The sequence below is a fragment of the Triticum dicoccoides genome, chromosome 7B, assembly GCF_002162155.2.
Source record: "Triticum dicoccoides isolate Atlit2015 ecotype Zavitan chromosome 7B, WEW_v2.0, whole genome shotgun sequence".
NCBI lineage: Eukaryota > Viridiplantae > Streptophyta > Magnoliopsida > Poales > Poaceae > Triticum > Triticum dicoccoides.
The window spans coordinates 91,041,382-91,063,005 of NC_041393.1; the positions used below are offsets into that span (position 1 = coordinate 91,041,382).

General features: G+C 42.3%; 1 protein-coding gene across 1 annotated transcript; it reads left to right on the forward strand.

Annotated features, from left to right (window-relative positions):
* Nucleotides 1–20,277: 20,277 nt before the first annotated feature.
* Nucleotides 20,278–21,439, forward strand: LOC119335574. The gene is made up of 3 exons (XM_037607686.1): nt 20,278–20,504; nt 20,655–20,831; nt 20,953–21,439. The coding sequence occupies exons 1-3, from the start codon at nt 20,478–20,480 to the stop codon at nt 21,169–21,171; spliced, it is 423 nt and encodes a 140-aa protein (XP_037463583.1). The 5' UTR covers nt 20,278–20,477; the 3' UTR covers nt 21,172–21,439.
* Nucleotides 21,440–21,624: the final 185 nt, after the last annotated feature.

Genomic DNA, 21,624 nt, shown 5'->3' on the forward strand with positions numbered 1-21,624 from the left:
TTTGTTGTTATGTTTAACTTGATTTTCTATGCTTGATCTTTAAATGTTGAATGGTAATGTTGTTTAATATCAATTTCGTTGTGTATGCTTAAGTTTGTAGTTTCTATGAATTTTGGTAGCCTAGTTGGTTACCAAATTGAAGTTATTGACAGCCATGCTCTGAGCATTCGAGACGGTTAGTAATAAGAAACTGCATGCGGTGCTCTAAGCATTAGAGGCGGTTAATTAGGAGACACCGCCTATGGGCTCTGAGCATTCGAGGCGGTTCTGATAACTGCCTATGGGCGGATTGGGTAACCGTTCACGGCCCATGTATGAAAACCACCTGTAAATCCCGATTCTATACTAGTGAATGTGTGCTCCCTGATGAAATATGTATCTCATATGTGATGCAACATGTACTTCCAATGCAGTTTGTACTTCACATGCAATGGTAGACAATGCAGCTTATACTCAGCGTGTAGTGCAACATGTACTTCTGACGCAACTTGGACACTAGAAGAGATAGAAAAGTGGAAGAAAATAAAAGATAACCAGGGAAAACAACCATTGAACATCATCTCCACCCCCCGAGCAGCTCGTGCCCCTCCCTCGATATTGTGTGCATCCTCCCACCAATCACTATGTGGAAGGTCTGCAAGTGCCCGTGTGTGACCTTGACGGGAGGTTACTAAGGGTAGCCCCCAACTAAACATTCCTAGGGATGAAAACGGAGCGAAAACGACTGGAACTGGGTGCTACCATATTTTTTGTGGAAGCGAATACAAATACAGAAATCCCGGAATTGAATATGAAAACATATACTACCAGAAACGAACAAGGAGTGAATACGGCAACGAAAGTGGGTGTTGACTCGAACTTAAAAACCCCTTGAACCATAGAGAAAAACACAAGAAAAACCAACAAGCTTAATCAATTATTAACATGGAAACAAAATAATATGATTAGGTTAGCAACTTAACGTAGTATTGCGGCAGTACTTGACAATAGCGTTTGGATCTAATTGAGTACGTGCATGATCGTAGAAGATGGGATTTACATCGACCATTCTATTAATTATGCCATTGTGTCTTGTTTGCTAGCTGGTCTACAAAGCAGCCATAGGCCTATAGAAATTCCATGTTCACAAAAGCAGAAAGTTGTTTCTCTGTGTCAGTTCCAATAGAAAACATTGTTCCATTTTTGTTTTTGTTTTTGCTTCCACATTTCCTATCCATTGTCGTCAGACAATTTTCATTCCACTTTCATTCCTACTCACTCCCCCACATAGTGGTGAACCTTATTTGACATTCAATTGCGTCAAAATATTGGTGTTCACATAGTGCGATGGATATGGGCCTGGCCCAAGAGGTGAAGGGCATGGTGGTTTTTTAGGGTAGCGATTTTATAGAGTTTACTACGTGGTTTCATGCCTTTTCGGTGACCTTTTATTATTAAGTTTACGTTGATATCTTAGAGATTCTAAGCCATTACTACCCTCTTAGGTTGGTGAAGGGAAGTGAAACGTAAGCAAGTTTTCGAAGAAATAATACAAAATGTACATTTTTCCCACCTTTGCATACTCTCTGAAATATTCACAGGTTTCATGGGGGTTCTATTACAGCCAACTCTAACTATCTCTACTCCTAATGTAGTAGTTGGTAGTCTCCGCCGGTCAATTTTGGTCCCACCAGATACGGTTAATTTTCGTCCTCGATCCCACCTCCCACTACCCAGCGGTTTCCCCCTTCCTCCCTCGAGACCAACAGAAAAACAATATACTACCACGAGGCCCGTTGTGAAACACTACCGTTCATCGACAGAAAATCATCCTAAAAGAATCTACGACGGTTAACCTACAAAAATTAGCCAGACTCTCGCACCGTCGTGCCCTCGATGCACTTGCCCGCACGAACGTGGCTCCGTCCCTCCCTCGAACCCTAGCTAACCCTCGTCTCCACGCCTCCAGCCGCACCCGCCGCCGCATCCCAATCCCTGATCAGGCTCTCCACCTCACGACGACGCCGTTGCCCTCTCCGTCCTCCTCCTCAAGACGTCACCATCGCCTCCCCTCATCCGTGATTTGGCCATGGCCACCACCGACGCCCTCCTCTCCATCGCTTCCACCAACCGTCAACCTCCATCAATCTCCTCCTAGACCGACAAAGGGAGACCTCCACCATCGCCGTTCTTCTTCCTCCCCGACATCCTGTCGCCGTTCTCCACGGATCTGGCCGTGGCCACAACCGATGCTGCCGGTTCCATGAAGGAGCTCACCCTGGCCTTCTCCACGGATCTGGTTGATCTGAAGGCGGGCGGCGAGGCGGGGCTCGCCGAGCGAGGTATCCAGGCGAGGGTCGCGGTGACGATGAGGAAGGCTGGAGCGAGGGATCCAGCGACCTAGGCAGGAGCTCGCCGGACCTGTGCGATGGCGGACGGGCGCGTGAGACGGAGGGATCTGGTGCGGCGGCGTGAATTCCTTGTAGGTAGAGGCGGGTCTCCATGGCTGGCAGGGAGAGCTCCAAGCCATGGCGGGGCTTTAGTTTTCCCTGGTAGAAAAGAGAGAAAGAGGAAGATTCAAGGAGGAGGAGAGGTAGGGAGAAGAAGGTGCAGGTGCGAGCTTGGGGAAGAGGGAGCCTAACATCAAGTGCTTAGGGAACATGTGCATACATCCTTGCTCCTTTTCTTCTTTCAGTTTTAGGTACTTTCCAGCAGGCGTGTACATCCTTGTTCCTTCTCTTCTTTCGATTTTAGCTACTCTCCAGTATTCAATTTGCATGTAGAACAAAATCTATCAGCAGTTCTCAAGTAAATGAACCGTAGAGAATCAGCTAGATATTTTACTACTGTAAGTTGTGGAGTACTGAGAATGGCATTTATATTGCTGCAAATGCAATATATGATCTATGCAGCAGAGAGGATGCCGCAAGGGGAGAGGAATGGTGGAGTGAGATTGAGGAAGACAGGACACATCGGGACCCGGGAGCTCGAGAAGAGGCTCAATCGATCTCGACAAGAAGTGATCTCCCCTTGGTGACAGTACTAAATGGCCTCTCTAGGCTCCTGTCATAGACTTGGGTATGTGTATATATTTCATTTCTTCAACGGTTTATTGATGCAAGAGTAAGCTTGCAAAGCGACCTGGGTATGTGGATAGATTTCACTTCTTCAACGGTTCATTGATGCACGAGTAAGCTTGCAAAGCGACATCTTGCTTATCTAGCTTTCTGTCCACTGCTATCCATGCAACTGGTAATGGTTGTGCAGCAGCCAAGCTTTATTTTTTTTCATACATCTGGCCTCTAATCCCTGGCTATTAATTATATATTTAAGAAAACACAAGATGACGAGACATCATTTAATTTTAAGAGAATCAATAAATTATTGAAACTGAAGTGGTCATATATATGATGGTTTGATCTGTAGGCCTTTTATGTTTTTTTCAGAAGCAGAAAAGATAGAAGAATCTCATCTCCTTCTGGTGGAACGGCAGAGGGCTTGGCTGCTACCAGGGTGATCCAAAGGGTGTATCTAGGTAGCATGTTTGTGGCCTCTTGCACTAACATGATTAATGGTAGCTTCTATTCCATGACATGATTTTTGCAGCTGTAACAATATGTTTCATGCGAGAGGACATAAATTTGCATCCTATTTTTCTGTCCAGTTAGTTCCAAATTACAAATGTTTGTGCCATCACTGACAATTTGGTGGAAAAAGATGAGTCGTATATACACCCAGTGTAAGCTTTCACATTAGCCATTGCTCTTGATTGTCTTTGCAAGTCCATAGATATAATTTCTTATGATTTTCCTTTACTCATAGTAAGTGCTGAATATTTTGTGCTTCAACCCTTTAGGTGTTAACTTCTGTGATGTGGCTAGCAAAGTTGGCAACAGGTACAGTATAACCATCATGATCTGCAGAGGGATATATATCACCTAGGTGCATAAATCATAATCATTCAGTTTTTATTTGGCAAGCTGGAGCTACCTGGAACTTTCAGTTTTGGTTCCAAAATGGATGGATTCAACTGGGTGACCCACTGTCAGGTATTATTATTCAGTTATCCTGAGGGTAATGTGGATATGTTCTATTTGAGATCAAGCTTGGTATTGCTAGAAAATATATATGTGATGTGCACTAAGATTTCAACTATATAACAGCAGTGATAAAACACGCTGTTTCCCTTGCTATTCATGATCACTTGAACTAGCTTACCTTATAATAATATTTCTATCTTGCACCATGAGTGTTGTTCAGTGGCAATATTCGCTCCGCCGAAGGTAATAGTGATGCACCTTTGCTAAGAAGTTTCTTTCCTGTTCAATGCAATGACAAGACACTGAAACATATGGTGCCCATGCTAAAAGATAATGATTCACCCCCTGGCTTCTTATTATTGTATCCTCTTGGCAGGGCGTGGCCGCGGCTGCGGCGCAGGCAGCAAGGACGAGCGCCGCAAGGGAGTCGATGGGCGTGGGCGTGAACCGGGAGAGGAGACAGTGGTGGAGGAGATGAGAGAAGGCCATCGTCTTCTTCTCCCCCCTCTCCGACCAGAAACCCCTATCTATCCATCCGACGAGAGAAGACTGCAGACAGAGGAGAGGAGACGCGGGTGAGGTAAGAGGAGCCAAATCCCCATCATGCTCCTCCCCACGCGCCGCCGACCCACCTGCGGCATTCTTTCTGGTGTGCCAGCTAACCGAATCCACCTACCCCTACCCTTACCTTTTTGGGGGGGTTTTGTTGAACTGTTTTGGGGCTTTTGATTTGGGGGCGATGTTGACATGATTTTTCAAGGAAGGGGAATGGCTTCTTGTGCGCTCAGTTTGTTGCTGTCTGTAGGGGAAACAACAGCAAGATGGTGGTGCGGGTCTTCGGGTATGGGTCCCTGATCTGGAACCCCGGCTTTGATTTCAACGAGAAGATCCTGAGATTCATCAAGGGCTACAAGCGAACGTTTAATCTCGGTATTCTTGGTTGCACCTAAATGATTTGAAGCAAATCTGAACCTGTAACTGTAGTTCTTGGTCTGGAGATATCACATCTCAACTTTTCTTTCTCCGAAGCTTGCATTGACCATAGAGGCACACCACAGAATCCATCCAGGACCTGCACCCTTGAATCCGAAGATGAAGAAATATGCATAAGTTGACTGCATCCATTAATCAAATATCTACAACACATTGTACTGATGTGCTGAAGTTTCGATGATTTCTATTGGTCGCTGACATAACCTCCTATTTCTCATTTTGTTTATAGGTATTCAATGTGAGGAATTTCATACTTTTGGTGTGGTGCTAGCAAATATAGTGACCAAATATAGTGATGAGAAAGGGTGGAGCTGAGTATGCCACACATGGATATGATTATTTCCCCTATGTTCTTTTTGGCAATCCACTTCATCACTGACTCATATGTGTATGGGTGAGCTAACAAGCCTGTATTATGTCTTCCCTCTTTCTTTGTAAGTGAAGGATTTCGGATTGCTGCACATTATTCAACTGCTATACTTGTGAAAGAGAAATGTGCTAAACTATAGTACTCCCTCCGTCGCATGATGAGTTTCAGCAACTCTTATTTTGGAATGGAGGGAGTAGTAAATTACTTTTGGTTTTTTCTTTGTTGATCTGATAATAATTAAGTTTAAAAATATGTTATCTTCTATTTCACTAATAGGGTAGAGCCAAGGTGGCACAAGTGTGTGGCCATGGTTTTCTTTTATCGTTTTATCAAATCAATGGAAATACATCTGCATAGTTATGGATTGATACTACAAATAATGCTTTAAATAATGGCATCTTCTCAGCAACCCTTCATGCACCCCCTCGCGAGAACCACCGAAACATTCCCAGGAAATTCTTCTCGCTTGCTGCAGCCCATGGTGCACCATCCGATCTCTGTGTGCTGCACAGTTATATGTGGTCTTATATCATGCACGTGTGTTGCAAGTGTTTCTCTCTACTTTGTGCTCCAAATTTGTTTTTCGTACAATATGGAAGATTAATGTATATATTCTTCTAAAGTTATAGTACATTCATGGTCTGTGTATATCTATTTGTATGCTGCAAACCTGAGTCAGGCAGGCAGCAACTAATTTCTTCATTTGCTATCTTTATAATCAACTTGATTGGCAGACTTCAGGTAATTCGTGTTCGTGTGGTAAGAATTGAACTCATGTGCTGCTCTTTTACCACTTTCTTGATGCAAATAGCATCAAAGGACCTGTACTGCTATGAATTACATCACGGATTATGTGCTACTTTATTAGTTGAAGTCTCTTTGTACAGTTAGTTCTCAAAAACAGAACCACTTCTGCTGGTGTATATGTTTCTTGGCAACATTTGGTGTAATACTAATCTTCCAGAGATTGTTGTAAGAAATAACTATATTTAGTATCTTTATCTCATCAATGGGCTAATTCTATAAAAAGAACTAATAAGGAGATTTCTTAGCAGTACTGTATATGTCTGGAGCAATGAGGTAATTTTGTCGTATGTTACTTTCTTTCTCTTGCATTTCCTAATTTTGTTTTCCACCCCATTTTTTCAGGTTCCAAAGTTTGGCCACAACTAGCTTGATTCGGAGACATTTCGTATTAGGAGTTAAACTTTGGTTTGGAGGCATTGAGCTTTGCCAGTAACTAGCTTTGTTACTTGGTATACTTATGTCAGCATTCAGGTAAACAACTATCTACCACATTGTTTAATCTGGGGTTTACCCGGTGCCAAGTGTACTATATCGCTAGATTTAACTTTAACCTATGTGTTGCTCCATATGTATCTCGGCATAAATGGTTCATCATACTAGGATTTAATGTAGTGATCTTAGTTCTGTTGCTTCTTGGTGAATATAAATTATATTGCGTTTTCATGGAAGCAGGAGCCCCGTAGTTGTCTAGCGGGTCGCGGGAGAGGCAGCCGGTGAGTGCGAGCTGGACGGGAAGGTGATGCCTGCGATGGAGAACCATGCTGGTGGGTAGGGCAGGGTCGACGCTCTAATTGTACTGCCTGACAGCTTGTCTTAGTCTTAATAAAAGTGCATATCTGCAGCATCCTTTAATTTATTTGGCATATCCTACTTTAAACAGTATCCTTGACTCGCATCGATTTCAAATAACTGAAGTATCTTCTCTGCTCATGTGTCCACATAAAGCCCAATCATGTATATGTACTGATGGCAGCATGCATTCCAATTTAGAGAGGTTCCAATGCTTTCCTTTTTTTCACATTCGTGCTTATCTTCTTGTATTGTTTAGCAATGAGATCAATAGTAGCACTTGGCCAGAATATGAATGTTTAGTGCTTCTGAATTTCAGTGACAAGTGGTACTGAATTTTAACTAAGTGCTTCTGATATGTCAATGACAAGTGGTACTGAATTCTAACTAAGTGCTTCTGAACTTCTTGTGATGAATGGGTTTTCTGAGTGTAAGGCCCCGTTTGGTGTCCATCCACTCCACTGCTCCGCTCCAGAGCGGACAGAGCTGCAGCGAAAAGTCTTGGAGCGGGCGAAACGATGCTCCGCAGATCCGCGGATTTCAACAAGCCGGCGCATTGCCGAACGGGGCCTAAATATTGATGATTTGGTACAACATATAGGACTGCTATTTTTTGATGTGTTAAGGACTGCTAAGTCTGAATTTAAATGTATGAAATTCGGTGGTACTGTATATATAAATGTTGTTTGTACTCTTTAATGACTCAAACAAAAACTGTTGTTTGTATGTGTAATGACCGAGTCTTGCCTTTATGTTCTGTTACGCTGAATGCATGGGAGTCAAGTGTTGGGCAGTTTTCATGTCAAAAAGAAATGTGGGGGTTGTTTTCACTTGCACCAATTTGGATGGCTGAACTGGGCGCATGTTGTTGTGAATGCAGTCACTGGATCCCAGTCCCGCCTACCCTGGCTTCCATCGTATGCCTGGGAGCCGGACCAAAAACGTGTGGAAGTCGGTCCATAAAAAGTGGTAAACAGCGAGACCATAGAGTACCAGCATGGGTCCATCAATAAATGATGACTGTTCCATGTCAGAAAAACCGTACATAAAGCACCCACCCTATATCAATACGGCTCATTATACCCTTTGATGGAAAATCCCTATGAGGACCAACGATGCAGATAATATGACTATATAGTAGTATGACCCATATTGAATTTTTAAAACTTCTTAGTGCATATTGTTTTGTCTCAATTTCCATAAATTCAATGTGCAGGTTGCATTATTATTGTCTGATCTAAATTACATCTAAGACTTGAACAGGGAGTGATGCCTCCTTTAATAAGTGAATTATATGAGGCGTGTTACGCATCCGCCGGCTGATCTTTTTAACAGATCAGCCGGGTCGCTAGCCAAAATGATGTGTTGCATGGAGCGGCTGAATGCGTCTTCGCCATTGCAACACAGACTTTGTTGCGAAATTATTTTATTTTTCCAACACGAGTCTTGTTGCAGCAGCTATTTTGTCGCAATTTTTTCTTTTTTACATAAGTTTGTTTTGCAATTTTTGCAACTAAGGTCTTATTGCAGAAAAATTTCTACAACAGAGATTTTGTTGCAAAACATAAACCGTCATAGTGCGCCCACCCTATATCAATACGGCTCATTATACCCTTTGATGGCAAATCCGTATGAGGACCAACGATGCAGATAATATGACTATATAGTAGTATGACCCATACTGAGTTTTTAAAACTTCTTAGTGCATATTGTTTTGTCTCAATTTCCATAAATTTGATGTGCATATTGCATTATTATTGTCTGATCTAAATTACATCTAAGACTTGAACAGGGAGTGATGCCTCCTTTAATGAGTGAATTATATGGGGCGTGCTACGCGTCCGCCAGCTGATCTTTTTAACAGATCAGCCGGGTCGCTAGCCAAATGATGTGTTGCATGGAGCGGCTGAATGCGTCTTCACCATTACAACATAGACTTTGTTGCGAAATTATTATTTTTTTGCAACACGAGTCTTGTTGCAGCAGTTGTTTTATCGCAATTTCTTCTTTTTTACCTAAGTTTGTTTTGCAATTTTTGCAACTAAGGTCTTGTTGCAGAAAAATTTCTACAACAGAGATTTTGTTGCAAAACATAAACCGTCATAGTGCGCCCACCCTATATCAATATGGCTCATTATACCCTTTGATGGCAAATTCCTATGAGGACCAACGATGCAGATAATATGATTATATAGTAGTATGACCCATATTGAATTTTTAAAACTTCTTAGTGCATATTGTTTTGTCTCAATTTCCATAAATTAGATGTGCAAGTTGCATTATTATTGTCTGATCTAAATTACATCTAAGACTTGAACAGGGAGTGATGCCTCCTTTAATGAGTGAATTATATGGGGCGTGCTACGCGTCCGCCTGCTGATCTTTTTAACAGATCAGTCGGGTCGCTAGCCAAAATTATGTGTTGCATGGAGCGGCTGAATGCGTCTTCACCATTGCAACACAGACTTTGTTGTGAAATTATTATTATTTTGCAACACGAGTCTTGTTGCAGCAGCTGTTTTGTCGTAATTTTTTCTTGTTTACCTAAGTTTGTTTTGCAATTTTTGCAACTAAGGTCTTGTTGCAGAAAAAATTCTACAACAGAGATTTTGTTGCAAAACATAAACTGTCATAGTGCGCCCACCTTATATCAATACAGCTCATTATACCCTTTGATGGCAAATCCCTATGAGGACCAACGATGCAGATAATGTGACTATATAGTAGTATGACGCATATTGAATTTTTAAAACTTCTTAGTGCATATTATTTTGTCTCAATTTCCATAAATTCGATGTGCAGGTTGCATTATTATTGTCTGATCTAAATTACATCTAAGACTTGAACAGGGAGTGATGCCTCCTTTAATGAGTGAATTATATGGGGCGTGCTACGCGTCCGTCGGTTGATCTTTTTAACAGATCAGCCGGGTCGCTAGCCAAAATGATGTGTTGCATGGAGCGGCTGAATGCGTCTTCACCATTGCAACACGGACTTTGTTGCGAAATTATTATTTTTTTGCAACACGAGTCTTGTTGCAGCAGCTGTTTTGTCGCATTTTTTTCTTTTTTACCTAAGTTTGTTTTGCACATTTTGCAACTAAGGTCTTGTTGCAGAAAAATTTCTACAACAGAGATTTTGTTGCAAAACATAAACCGTCATAGTGCGCCCACCCTTTATCAATACGGCTCATTATACCCTTTGATGGCAAATCCCTATGAGGACCAATGATGCAGATAATATGACTATATAGTAGTATGACCCATATTGAGTTTTTAAAACTTCTTAGTGCATATTGTTTTGTCTCAATTTCCATAAATTCGATGTTCAGGTTGCATTATTATTGTCTGATCTAAATTACATCTAAGACTTGAATAGGGAGTGATGCCTCCTTTAATGAGTGAATTATATGGGGCGTGCTACGCGTCCGCCGGCTGATCTTTTTAACAGATCAGCCGGATCGCTAGCCAAAATGATGTGTTGCATGGAGCGGATGAATGCGTCTTCACCATTGCAACACAGACTTTGTTGCGAAATTATTTTATTTTTGCAACACGAGTCTTGTTGCAGAAGCTGTTTTGTCACAATTTTTTCTTTTTTACCTAAGTTTGTTTTGCAATTTTTGCAACTAAGGTCTTGTTGCAGAAAAATTTCTACAACAGAGATTTTGTTGCAACACATAAACCGTCATAGTGCGCCCACCCTATATCAATACGGCTCATTATACCCTTTGATGGCAAATCCCTATGAGGACCAACGATGCAGATAATATGACTATATAGTAGTATGACCCATATTGAATTTTTAAAACTTCTTAGTGCATATTGTTTTGTCTCAATTCCCATAAATTTAATGTGCAGGTTGCATTATTATTGTCTGATCTAAATTACATCTAAGAGTTGAACAGGGAGTGATGCCTCCTTTAATGAGTGAATTATATGGGGCGTGCTACGCGTCCGTCGGCTGATCTTTTTAACAGATCAGCCGGGTCGCTAGCCAAAATGATGTGTTGCATGGAGCGGCTGAATGCGTCTTCACCATTGCAACACAGACTTTGTTGTGAAATTATTTTATTTTTGCAACACGAGTCTTGTTGCAGCAGCTGTTTTGTCGCAATTTTTCCTTTTTTACCTAAGTTTGTTTTGCAATTTTTGCAACTAAGGTCTTGTTGCAGAAAAATTTCTACAACAAAGATTTTGTTGCAAAACATAAACCGTCATAGTGCGCCCACCCTATATCAATACAGCTCATTATACCCTTTGATGGCATATCCCTATGAGGACCAACGATGCAGATAATATGACTATATAGTAGTATGACTCATATTAAATTTTTAAAACTTCTTAGTGCATATTGTTTTGTCTCAATTTCCATAAATTCGATGTGTAGGTTGCATTATTATTGTCTGATCTAAATTACATCTAAGACTTGAACAGGGAGTGATGCCTCCTTTAATGAGTGAATTATATGGGGCGTGCTAGACGTCCGCCGACTGATCTTTTTAATAGATCAGCCGGGTCGCTAGCCAAAATGATGTGTTGCATGGAGCGGCTCAATGCGTCTTCACCATTGCAACACAGACTTTGTTGCGAAATTCTTTTATTTTTGCAACACGAGTCTTGTTGCAGCAGCTGTTTTGTCGCAATTTTTTTCTTTTTTACCCGAGTTTGTTTTGCAATTTTTGCAACTAAGGTCTTATTGTAGAAAAATTTCTGCAACAGAGATTTTGTTGCAAAACATAAACCGTCATAGTCCATTGCAACACCGCGTCTGTTTCAGAAACATAACACTTGTTGCAGAAGCGTGTTCGACGGGATGGTATGCTCGCCCTCAATTGGACACGTGTCACACAGGGAAGGTGGCGGACGCGGCCACTATGATCCGCTGGGTGATGGTAAGCATTTCCCAAATTATATAGTGTAGTTGCATCTTATATTTTGTTTGAGCATGTAGGTGTGTGCTTCCTCTCTTTTACCTTGTAGTTGTCCTCAATTTATTGTTTCTGTTTAGGTTTGGATTTTTTTTCTTCAACCCGCAAGGCCCGTCCAGTTGTGAGCTATGATGAATTTGTTAAGCGTTGGAGGAGAACATTGCACATCCGAGCTATGCTTAATGTAGTGAGGCAACCATGAATTGGGTATTTCACATGAGGGAGGGGAGAGGAGAGGAACATTATCATTTTCATGCTTTCGATGATAATTTCAATTCATAGTTTCTCTACAACACACGACCGGTACTGGTGGGCTCAGGATGAATGTGGCGCCGGCAGAATCACTAGGCACTGGATGGGGAGGCAGTTGTCACCCCTGTCCCTCAGTGCTAGCCTGCTGTGGCGGCTTCACTCGCTTGCTCCCTGAGAATACGAGTTCATGGGGTCGTGAGTTGCTGCGGATTTGTTTTTATCACTTTTATAGTATTTTTTATCTATCTCTAACATACTGAGTCATTTTTTAGCTTTGATTTCCCATATATGCCAGCCTAAATATCCCATGGTCAACATATTTGCATGGTTAGTGGACATTGTCCCTTCATTTTGTATTCAGTGATGGATGAAAAGTCTAAAATGGCAATTCTACTGTATTATTCAATTTGACCTAATATTAAGCTTTTTATATTGCCGATAGAAATAAAAAATTTCCGCCTGATTTAGGAAGTGCACATAGGTAAGTCAACATATTCTGTAGCTCTTTCAGAGGTGAAAGCACATGCATGTTGCCTTCGAAATTGCTATCTCTGAAGCATACGCACATTGCACTAACAACTAGGCGGAGGTTCAGACATCATAGTTGTTAGTGACCGGTCCATTCGGCCCTGCGTATAGGGACGGTTTGGGGTGCCAGGATGTCGATGCTCTCAAGTGGGGTGTATTGGAGGTGGTTGGATCGACGAGTGAAGAGAAAACACAAAAAATTGGAGGAAGACCAGCGACAAGCGAGTTCAACTAAAACATAAATTTCTTGTTAGTTAATCGCAAAGGCACTCCCTTGGAACTAACATGCATCATGACCATAATACACTTTATTTGTATTATCACTATATATTCAAGATAATATTAATTTAGCAAATTGCAGAGATTTTTTTGGCTATTTTTTTGTTATGATCTGGTGGAATGGTAAAGAATTAGTTTCTGGTTTGTACACCGAGTATTCCCTGTTACACATATTAAGACCTTCAACCTGAAGGATTCATGCTAATTGCATATATTCCTTGTGCATGATGGGTACGAGTTGAGGAAGACTTTTTTATTATACTTGCTCAAATATTGTGTCAATGAAGATAAATACAACATTTCTGATATTGTGCGAGAATTTCTTAAGCGCATTAAATAGATCCTAATTTGTAACCGATTTTTAGTTAGATCATCGTTTTATATGTATGCATGGCCAAATTGACTTTTTGTTATCAATTTACATTGCAAGTGAAGTGGATTTAAATTATTACTCAATTGTGCCCATGCTATCTTTCTTTATATATGAAATTTAACATGCATTATGTTTATGTAATTCCAGCAAAATATTTCAAAAGCCCGTGGCAACGCACGGGCATTGTACTAGTTTTGCTAGTGTGCCAGCCAATCGGCTAGCTTTCCAGTAATATGCATTTCCTATCCTAAGGTCAACAAGTAGGTAAGCAGAAAGATTTTCTAGGGTAGAAAACAGGTTCAATTTCGGGTGAAATAATACCTCTAAAAATGGAAACAAGGATTCCTAAATTCGACAATATTTACAAAACAGGCAAACATTTTTTGTGAGCGTTTTTAAACTTTCTGGAACATTTTTAAAATCTACAAACAATAAATAAATTCACGAGCATTTTTCAAAATCCGCACACATATTTAATGTTTCGATATTTTTCAAAAATACATTTTTTTAAGAATCTAAAAAAAATAAATAAAACCGGCTAAAAACCAGAAAACCAAAGAAAAACACCGCTGAAAGGCCTAAGGTGTCGCTTGGTAAGGCGAACAATACAACTCTCTCGGTTGGGCCAGCCCATTCCCCGTTTTTCTTTTTTTTCTTTTTTTCATTTTTTATTTTTCGTTTTTTCTTTTCCTTTCTATTTTTATTTTATGTTTTTATTTTTATTTTCTGTTTCTTTATTCTTTACCTTTTAAATTTTTTGCACATTTTATTTTCAAATTTACGAACATTTCTTTGCTCATCGAATTCAAATAAATGTTCACCAATATAAAATTTCATAATTCAACAAATGTTCATTGAATTCAAATTTTGTTTGTTAGATTTAAAAATTATCATAAAATTAAAAAAATATTCATCATGTTTGCCACTGCTTCACGCGCCCAATAGGAGCACCCCTCATATAGCAGTCGCATCCGTATTTACCGGTCACACTGGCGACCGAACCAGCGAGAGCAAGTGGTCTGGCCCATTTAGCAGTAGACAGAGGCATTCCGTACCAGTTTTGGGAATCTTATGGATGATTTATGAAATGGTTTCTTGTTTTATGTTTACTTCTTATTTGTTTTTCTGCGGTTTTGGTTTATTTTTTATGTTTCTGAATTTCAAGAAAGTTTCATGTTTCCAAAAAATGGTCGAAATTTTGAAAAGAAAAACCGTGTTTTCAAGCAACATTCAAAATTTAAAAATCTCTACAAATTCAGAAAATATTTTTGTTTTCAAAATAATCAAAACTTGTTCGTTTTCTAAAAAACATTTGCATGTCCTACTACGTCCGGTTGGGTTTATTCGTCCATCATATTTTTGGTCAAAGTTTAACCACATATTTAACTAATATAATAAAATGTTAATGTATGTCATGAAAAATAAATCCTTGCGTTGAAGAAGGTCATTGTTGTAGATATTATATTATCAAGTCATGGAAAAAGGAGGAAAAGAAGTTGAAGAAGTGGCTAGTATCGTGATTGCATGCGTACAACTCAAGAGAGAGGATCGTCTGATCACGAGACAAGTGGATTTGACACTGCGGTATATATATGAGAGTATTCCTTTTTTTAGTGGTATATGAGAGTATTCCTTATTTGGCCCTTTTTTAAAAGTTTGGTTCCCTATTTGGCCCAAAATAAATTTTCTTCTCTATTTGACACCTAAAGTAATTTTTGTTCCTTATATGACACTCCCGTTCATTTTAGACACTAACGGTGTTAAGTGTGAGGCGAAAAGACCGTTTTGCCCCTAGTGTATTGTGTAACCATTCTGGATGTAGTAAAAAGGCAATCAGTTCATCCATGCATGTTTTAGGGATGTACAACAAATACTGCACATGTATATGTATGCTTCAATATTTTGGTTAGTTCATCACGTGTGAGTGCGGCTGCATAGTGGATGGCCCACGGCCGCTAAGGCGGGCTCTGTTAGGAATAAACCGCGATGACGCGTGCGCGTCCGTGGACACCATGGTGCGTGCGGGTGTGTGCGTGCATGTCCGTGGCCTTGGTTATCTGTTGAGCAGGCCGCCTCCTACGCGTTGTGGGTGCCGTGGGCGTGGCCGGGCAGATCGCACGCGCTCGCTGCTGTTGGCAAGTTTCCAGGGGAGTAGTTGCTCGCACGTGCATGTAGGGAGTCAAAGGCCAACGCATCAGCACGTACTGTGCGCCGAGGGCGCAAGGGCGTCGTCCACTGGAGGGGTCCTCGTCGGTGCGGCTGAGACCAGCGCCGCCTTCAGCGTCCTCGTTGTGCACCCGATCGGTGCGGCTCGTACCAGCGCCGCGACTCCCGCCTTGGATGCTGAGGGCATGTACAATGGTTGATAAGACAATCTTATCTTAAGTCTTGCATGCAATTTAAAGATGACAAAAAAGTATGTCTACAATGGGTTATATCTTAGTCTTATCTTCAATAATTAGCAATTCCTTAAAACATGGTGAGACAAATTGTGCTAAGAGATTATCTCTTGTCTTATCTTAAATAAGAGAAGACAAGCCTTTTCTTACGAGTTCTCTCTCCTCCACCTCATCATTAATCCTACGTGGCACTCCTAAGATAGCACCATTGTACATGCCCTGAGAAGATTTTTCAGAGAGAGAGAGACGCGTGCACATGCAGAGAGATGGAGAGGAGAGAGCACCTGTATGCATGCAGAGGTGGAGAGAGGAGAACGTGGGCACAAGAATATAGGCTGCTCTGAGCCAATCGTTGCAAGCGCACAGTAACTACCCGGCGTCTCTTCCGTAGCAATCCAGCGGCAAAACAGTCCGATTTTTGGTGCTCTTCCCTTCCCTTTCTAGAGAGGGAGAATGTGATGAACTAACCAAAATATGGTATTGTACTTATCATAGATATGCTATAAATACAAGTTCTACGGGTGTTTTGTATGACTTTTACACGCACATAACAAATACCTTCCATGCAAAAAAAAACATAACAGATACCTAAGGAACAAAATATTGGACCGTACATAGACATGCACAACATCCATTGAACATCCATAAAACACGAGTGAATTGTTTGCTTTTTTTATAACATCCAGGATAGTTACATCATGCACTAGGGGCAACATGGTCTTTTCACCTCACACTTCACACCGTTAGTGTCTAAAATGGATGAAAGTGTCATATAAGAAACAAAAATTACTTTAGGTGTCAAATAGGGTAGAAAATTTTATTTTGGGCCAAATAGGGAATCAAACTTTAAGAGAGGGCCAAATAAGGAAGTCTCTCTCTATATAGGCGCTTTAGGAATTTCCGCCGGTGCCCACTATGAAACTTCTGGCTCGCTCCCGTCCTATCTCCTGCTCGTTTTTGGCTCGGCCTCATGATTTTGTGTGAAAATCGACTGGTCAATGATTTATTTTCATACGGTTGAAAAACAGCGGAGAATTTCAAAAAATGTTCATGTCTGCAAAAAAACAAATTTTCAAAAAATGCTATTGTTTTCAAAATGTGTTCGTCTTCTCAAAAACATGTTCAAAATATTTTTCAAAAATGTCCTTTTTCCAGAAATAATCGAATAAAATTAAAAATAATTAATTTTTTGAAAAGTGTTCAGGTTTCAAAAAATGGACACATTTTCATAACCCGCTGCCACAGTACCACATGATGCAACATCCATGCTACATTAAGACGCATGCGCTGTCGCTAACCATGCTACAGTAGCCACGCGCCTGCAGTAACCCGTGCTACAGCAAACCGTGTGTACTGTGGCAAACCAGGCTACAATGAACAGCGCGCTGAATACCGCCAATGAACAGCCCAGTTCATGCTGCCAGTGTGCGTTGGGGCGCCAGTTTGACGCAAAGAGCGTCACATGTCGCCCTTAATTGGGTTGGCTCACTTATACGGCTGAAATGATCACATTTTTAATTGTATTTATTATTTTACAATTCTATTTATTATATCCTAAATATGTTATAAATCTTATAATTTCCAAAAAAATATGACCTTAGTGATAATTATAGAAGAACAATAAATTTAAAAATTTAAAAAAAAATACTTTGAAATATGTGAATCATTTATTTCAAAAAAGAATCATCATAATTAAAAAGCATTCTTGTACATTCAAAACTATTCATTTACTGTATTTTTTTAAGTTTGTGTAATTAGAAGTGATCATCCATATAAATATGTAAACTGAAAAGAGTGATCATGTATGTAAAAAAATGTTTGTATAATTCTAAAAAGTGTGAATGGATTTATAAAAATCATGTACAATTTAAAAAGTGTTCATGTATTGAAACTTTTTTTTGTGTAATTTCAATAGGCGTTCACTCCTTTTAAGTAAGTATTCATGTAATATTTAAAAAATAGGTATTTAAAATACTCCCTCCGTCCCATAATATAAGAACGTTTTTCAATCTATGTTAGATTAAAAAATGTTCTTATATTATGGGACGGAGGGAGTAGTTCCATGCAATTTAAAAAGTGTTATTGTTTTTTTTGAAATAATGTTCATTTTCGAAAGAAAAAACTCGTGTTTACAAAAAGTGTATAATTTTAAAAGAAGAAATACAAAAGGTAAAAGGATATAAGAAAAAGGGAATAGGAAAAAGAAAAACAAGAAATCCGAAAAAAATTGAAAGGATAAGAACCAAACAAAACCAAGTCAAAAACCAAAAAACATGAAACAGAAAAAACAGAAATAAAAATCTGTGCAAAATGGCAAGCCAGTGTGCGTCTCCCTATTCGTTATTCGGATAACTTGCTGCAGTAACCAGCAAATATGGTTACCAACCACATGGCCTCGCAGTGAAAACAAAGAGGCGAATTGGCAGTCCTCTTTCGACTAAAGGCGAGGTACCGGGCAACCTTTTGAGGGCCCACAAATCATCACCAACATGATGGCATTGGATATTTTTTGTAGACGGGCATAAGTTGCCAAGTTTCCTGTGTATTTAAAGACTTTGCATTGCAGTCGATCATTCGTCACACGTTCGCCTGCAATAAATAAACCTATGGATTTACACTGTTTTTCAGACTGCACAACTAGGCAACTGCGGCTGATGCCATTTTTGGGCAACTACGGCTGTTGTCATGTATAGTGTGATTTACTATAGTTGTCATGATTTGAAAACTTTAGGGGTTTGCCATCTACTAACACTAGTCAGTTGCCATGTATGGTCTGATTTACTACAGTTGCCATGATTTGAAATCTTAGGAGTTGCCACCTACTAACACTAGGCAGTTGTCGTATAGCACTACAAAAAGACATGGCAAACACAACATGTTCGGGTAAAAAAAAAAAAGAGTTGTCATCTGCTTACAAGTACACTAGGGCAGTTGCCGTGTAGCCTGCAAAATACATGGCAATGTTTGGGTAAAAAAAAGAGTTGCCACCTGCTTATAAAGCACACTAGGACAGTTGTCATGTACACTGCAAAACACATGACAAGTGACAACTTGGGTGTGGGAGATGAGACGGACGTGTGGGCGAGATGACAAATGCCCACACACCAACCCTTGTGCGTGAGTGAAAAGTGGAGTGTGGGCGAACTGTTGAACACCCACACAGCAGCCCCTCCCGTGTGGTGAAACGGCCGTGTGGACGCCCGGGTGAACGCCCACACACCAGCCCAGTCCTACGTGGCACTAGAAACATGCCAAGATTCGTGCGCTCACAAACGGACGCGGATCCACGCGTGTGGCGAGATGCAAACGCCCACACGTGTGGGCGTTAGTGTTTTTAATAAAAATCGTACCTAGTGTTGTTATTAAATCTACAGCCGGGTCACCTGCAAAAAAATCTACAGCTGCGCACTTCGAACCCGCCTCAAATGTTTAGATGGACGGCCCGATCACTGACCGTCCCAAAAAAGTGACTCGGGTGGCTCCTCAAACGTCCGGCTTGACTGGCACCCTTCACATCCTGCCCAAATCTGAGGCGGATATGGGGCGTCCGGGCGCGCCCGCCACATCGGACTGACGATTGGGTCCCGCAGAAAAAACGCTCTGAAACCCGATGATCCGGAACGTGTCTCCTCCGTTGGACCGATAGCACCGTGTGGTGCCACTCCGGTAGGTCACGTAATGCCTAGCCCGGCTATTTAAGCCAACCGCCGGCACCAAAATCCTACCCGTCTGTCCAAATTTCCTCCTCTCGCCCGCCATCGCCGCCACTTTCCACTCGCAGTCCACCAACAATAGTTGCCAACCCCCAACGCCGTCGGGTAAGGAGCTACCCATATCTAACGCCAGAGCACCGGCTGCAGCTCCTTGAGCAGATCCGGTCAATGCGCGAAGCCCAAATCGCCGCGGGGCTACCTCCGAACGCGGTGGATCCGAAGTAGGACTTGGAGGAGAAGGAGGATGAGGTTCAGGAGGAGTAGGAGCCGGAGGAGGATTTGGGGACGCTGGGGACGCAGATATGCAGACGAAGTAGCAGGCGATCCTCGATTCCCTCCGGTTAGAATTGGATGCGGAGGACAGACGCCATCGTCGGCAGGAGGTGGAGGCGGAGCACGCCGCGTAAGTCGACAAGATGATCGCGTATATGGATGAGAAGGAGCTGGAGCCCTCCTACGTGCCCGTCCACCCGGTGCCCGACATCGACGCCGTGAACATCTTTGACGATGAATCATAGCTAGGTGTGGTAATACATAGTTCGGTTTATATGGATCTAAGAAATGAAATATGAAAGACTCGGATGGAAAAGAGCAAATTTAAAACCTGACCGGTCGTGGACGCGTCGGTGGGTGTACGTTGCCGACCGCCCCGGCCACCGGGGACTCGATCTCATCAGAAGGCTCCACCGCGCGCCTTTCCGTCCCCCAAATCCGATCTACCTCGGTAAACCCGCAAGCGAACTAGACACGGTACAACACAACCAGCCCGCACAAAAAGTAGCCGTTGCCTTTTTTCCCCAAATCTCTCAAGCTGCCAGCCGAGACGGCGAGACCCATACCATAAACAAGCCTATTACGCGCTCCCGGTTTCAAACGGTCAAACCACCACGGAAAAGGAAACGAACCACCCCCGAAAGGCTCCCCCGTGCCAAATCCACCGCCGCAGAGTAAGGAAGGATCCGAAAAAGATCTTCGGGGCGCGGAGACAGAGGAGGGAGCGCGTGTGGGGAGAGAGCAAAAGGGGAATGGTCGAGATCGCCGCGCGCTTCATGGTACTTCGAACTCGAGATCTCCTCCCCCATCTCCGCCTCTTTCCATCTGCCCCGCCTCCTCCGCGCGATTGGGTTTCCTTCCTTGGGCTTCCGCTTCTCTTCGCCCGATTTCCGTTGGTTTTGACTCTCTGCGCTGCGCCGGGCCTGTAGGATAAGGTCGAGGAGCAGGCGGTGGCCGCGGCGGCGGCTGCGGCGGATGACGACGAGGATGCCGCCGGGAGCGTGGACGGCGACGAGGTGGAGATGGAGCCCGTGGAGCCCATGCCGGAGCCCCCCGACGACGCCGGCCCCGTCTGCTGGCCCATGCCGGACTTCTGCCCTCTCACGGTGAGCGCCGGGCCTGCGTTCGTTGCGGTTGGATCGAACTTGTGAAATCGGAAACGAAATTGATGTCCTACCTTCCTCTCTCTCTCTCTCTCTCTCTGTCGGTGACGTTTGGTCGTATCAGATCGACGGGACGGTGAAGGAGTCCTTCCTGGAGACCCTTCGGAAGGAGAAGGAGGCGGAGGAGCTGCTCGGGGAGGCCGAGCCGGAGCCGACGCCCAGCCCGGACTCGCGGCCGTCGAGCAGCAAGCGCCAGCGCGCCGTCGCCGGGTCGCCGTCGTCCAGGAGCCCGTACAGCAATCTCCTCCAGGTGTTCCAGCAGTGCAAGCAAGACGTTGCCTGAGGCCGGGAGGAGCACAACCACAGTACAGGCCGTGATGTCTCGGCTGCAGTTTTTCCTTTCCTTGCGTACGTACAATAATATACCGATCTGTTCTTTACGACTTTGCTCTGGTGTAAGCTCCAGGAGATAGCAGTTTTTTGTTCTTGTGTACAAATGGGATACGAACCTCACAAATACAGAACGCCATTATCATCGAGTCTGATTTTGGGATGCTACTTTGGCGATGTATACATCTTCTCACTTGATAGAAGAGAATGATCTATTTTTATTTTTGAAACGGAGACAAAAAAAAAATTATCTCATCGATTTTAACGGAGACAAAAAAAAATCTCATCGATAAAAACCCTTTGACCGCGCAGTCAACCCGACAAACACTCTGAATGCACCACAAACATGAACCCGCCACGCCTCTACATTTCAAAGGAAACCCCAATAATAACACCACGACTGAAG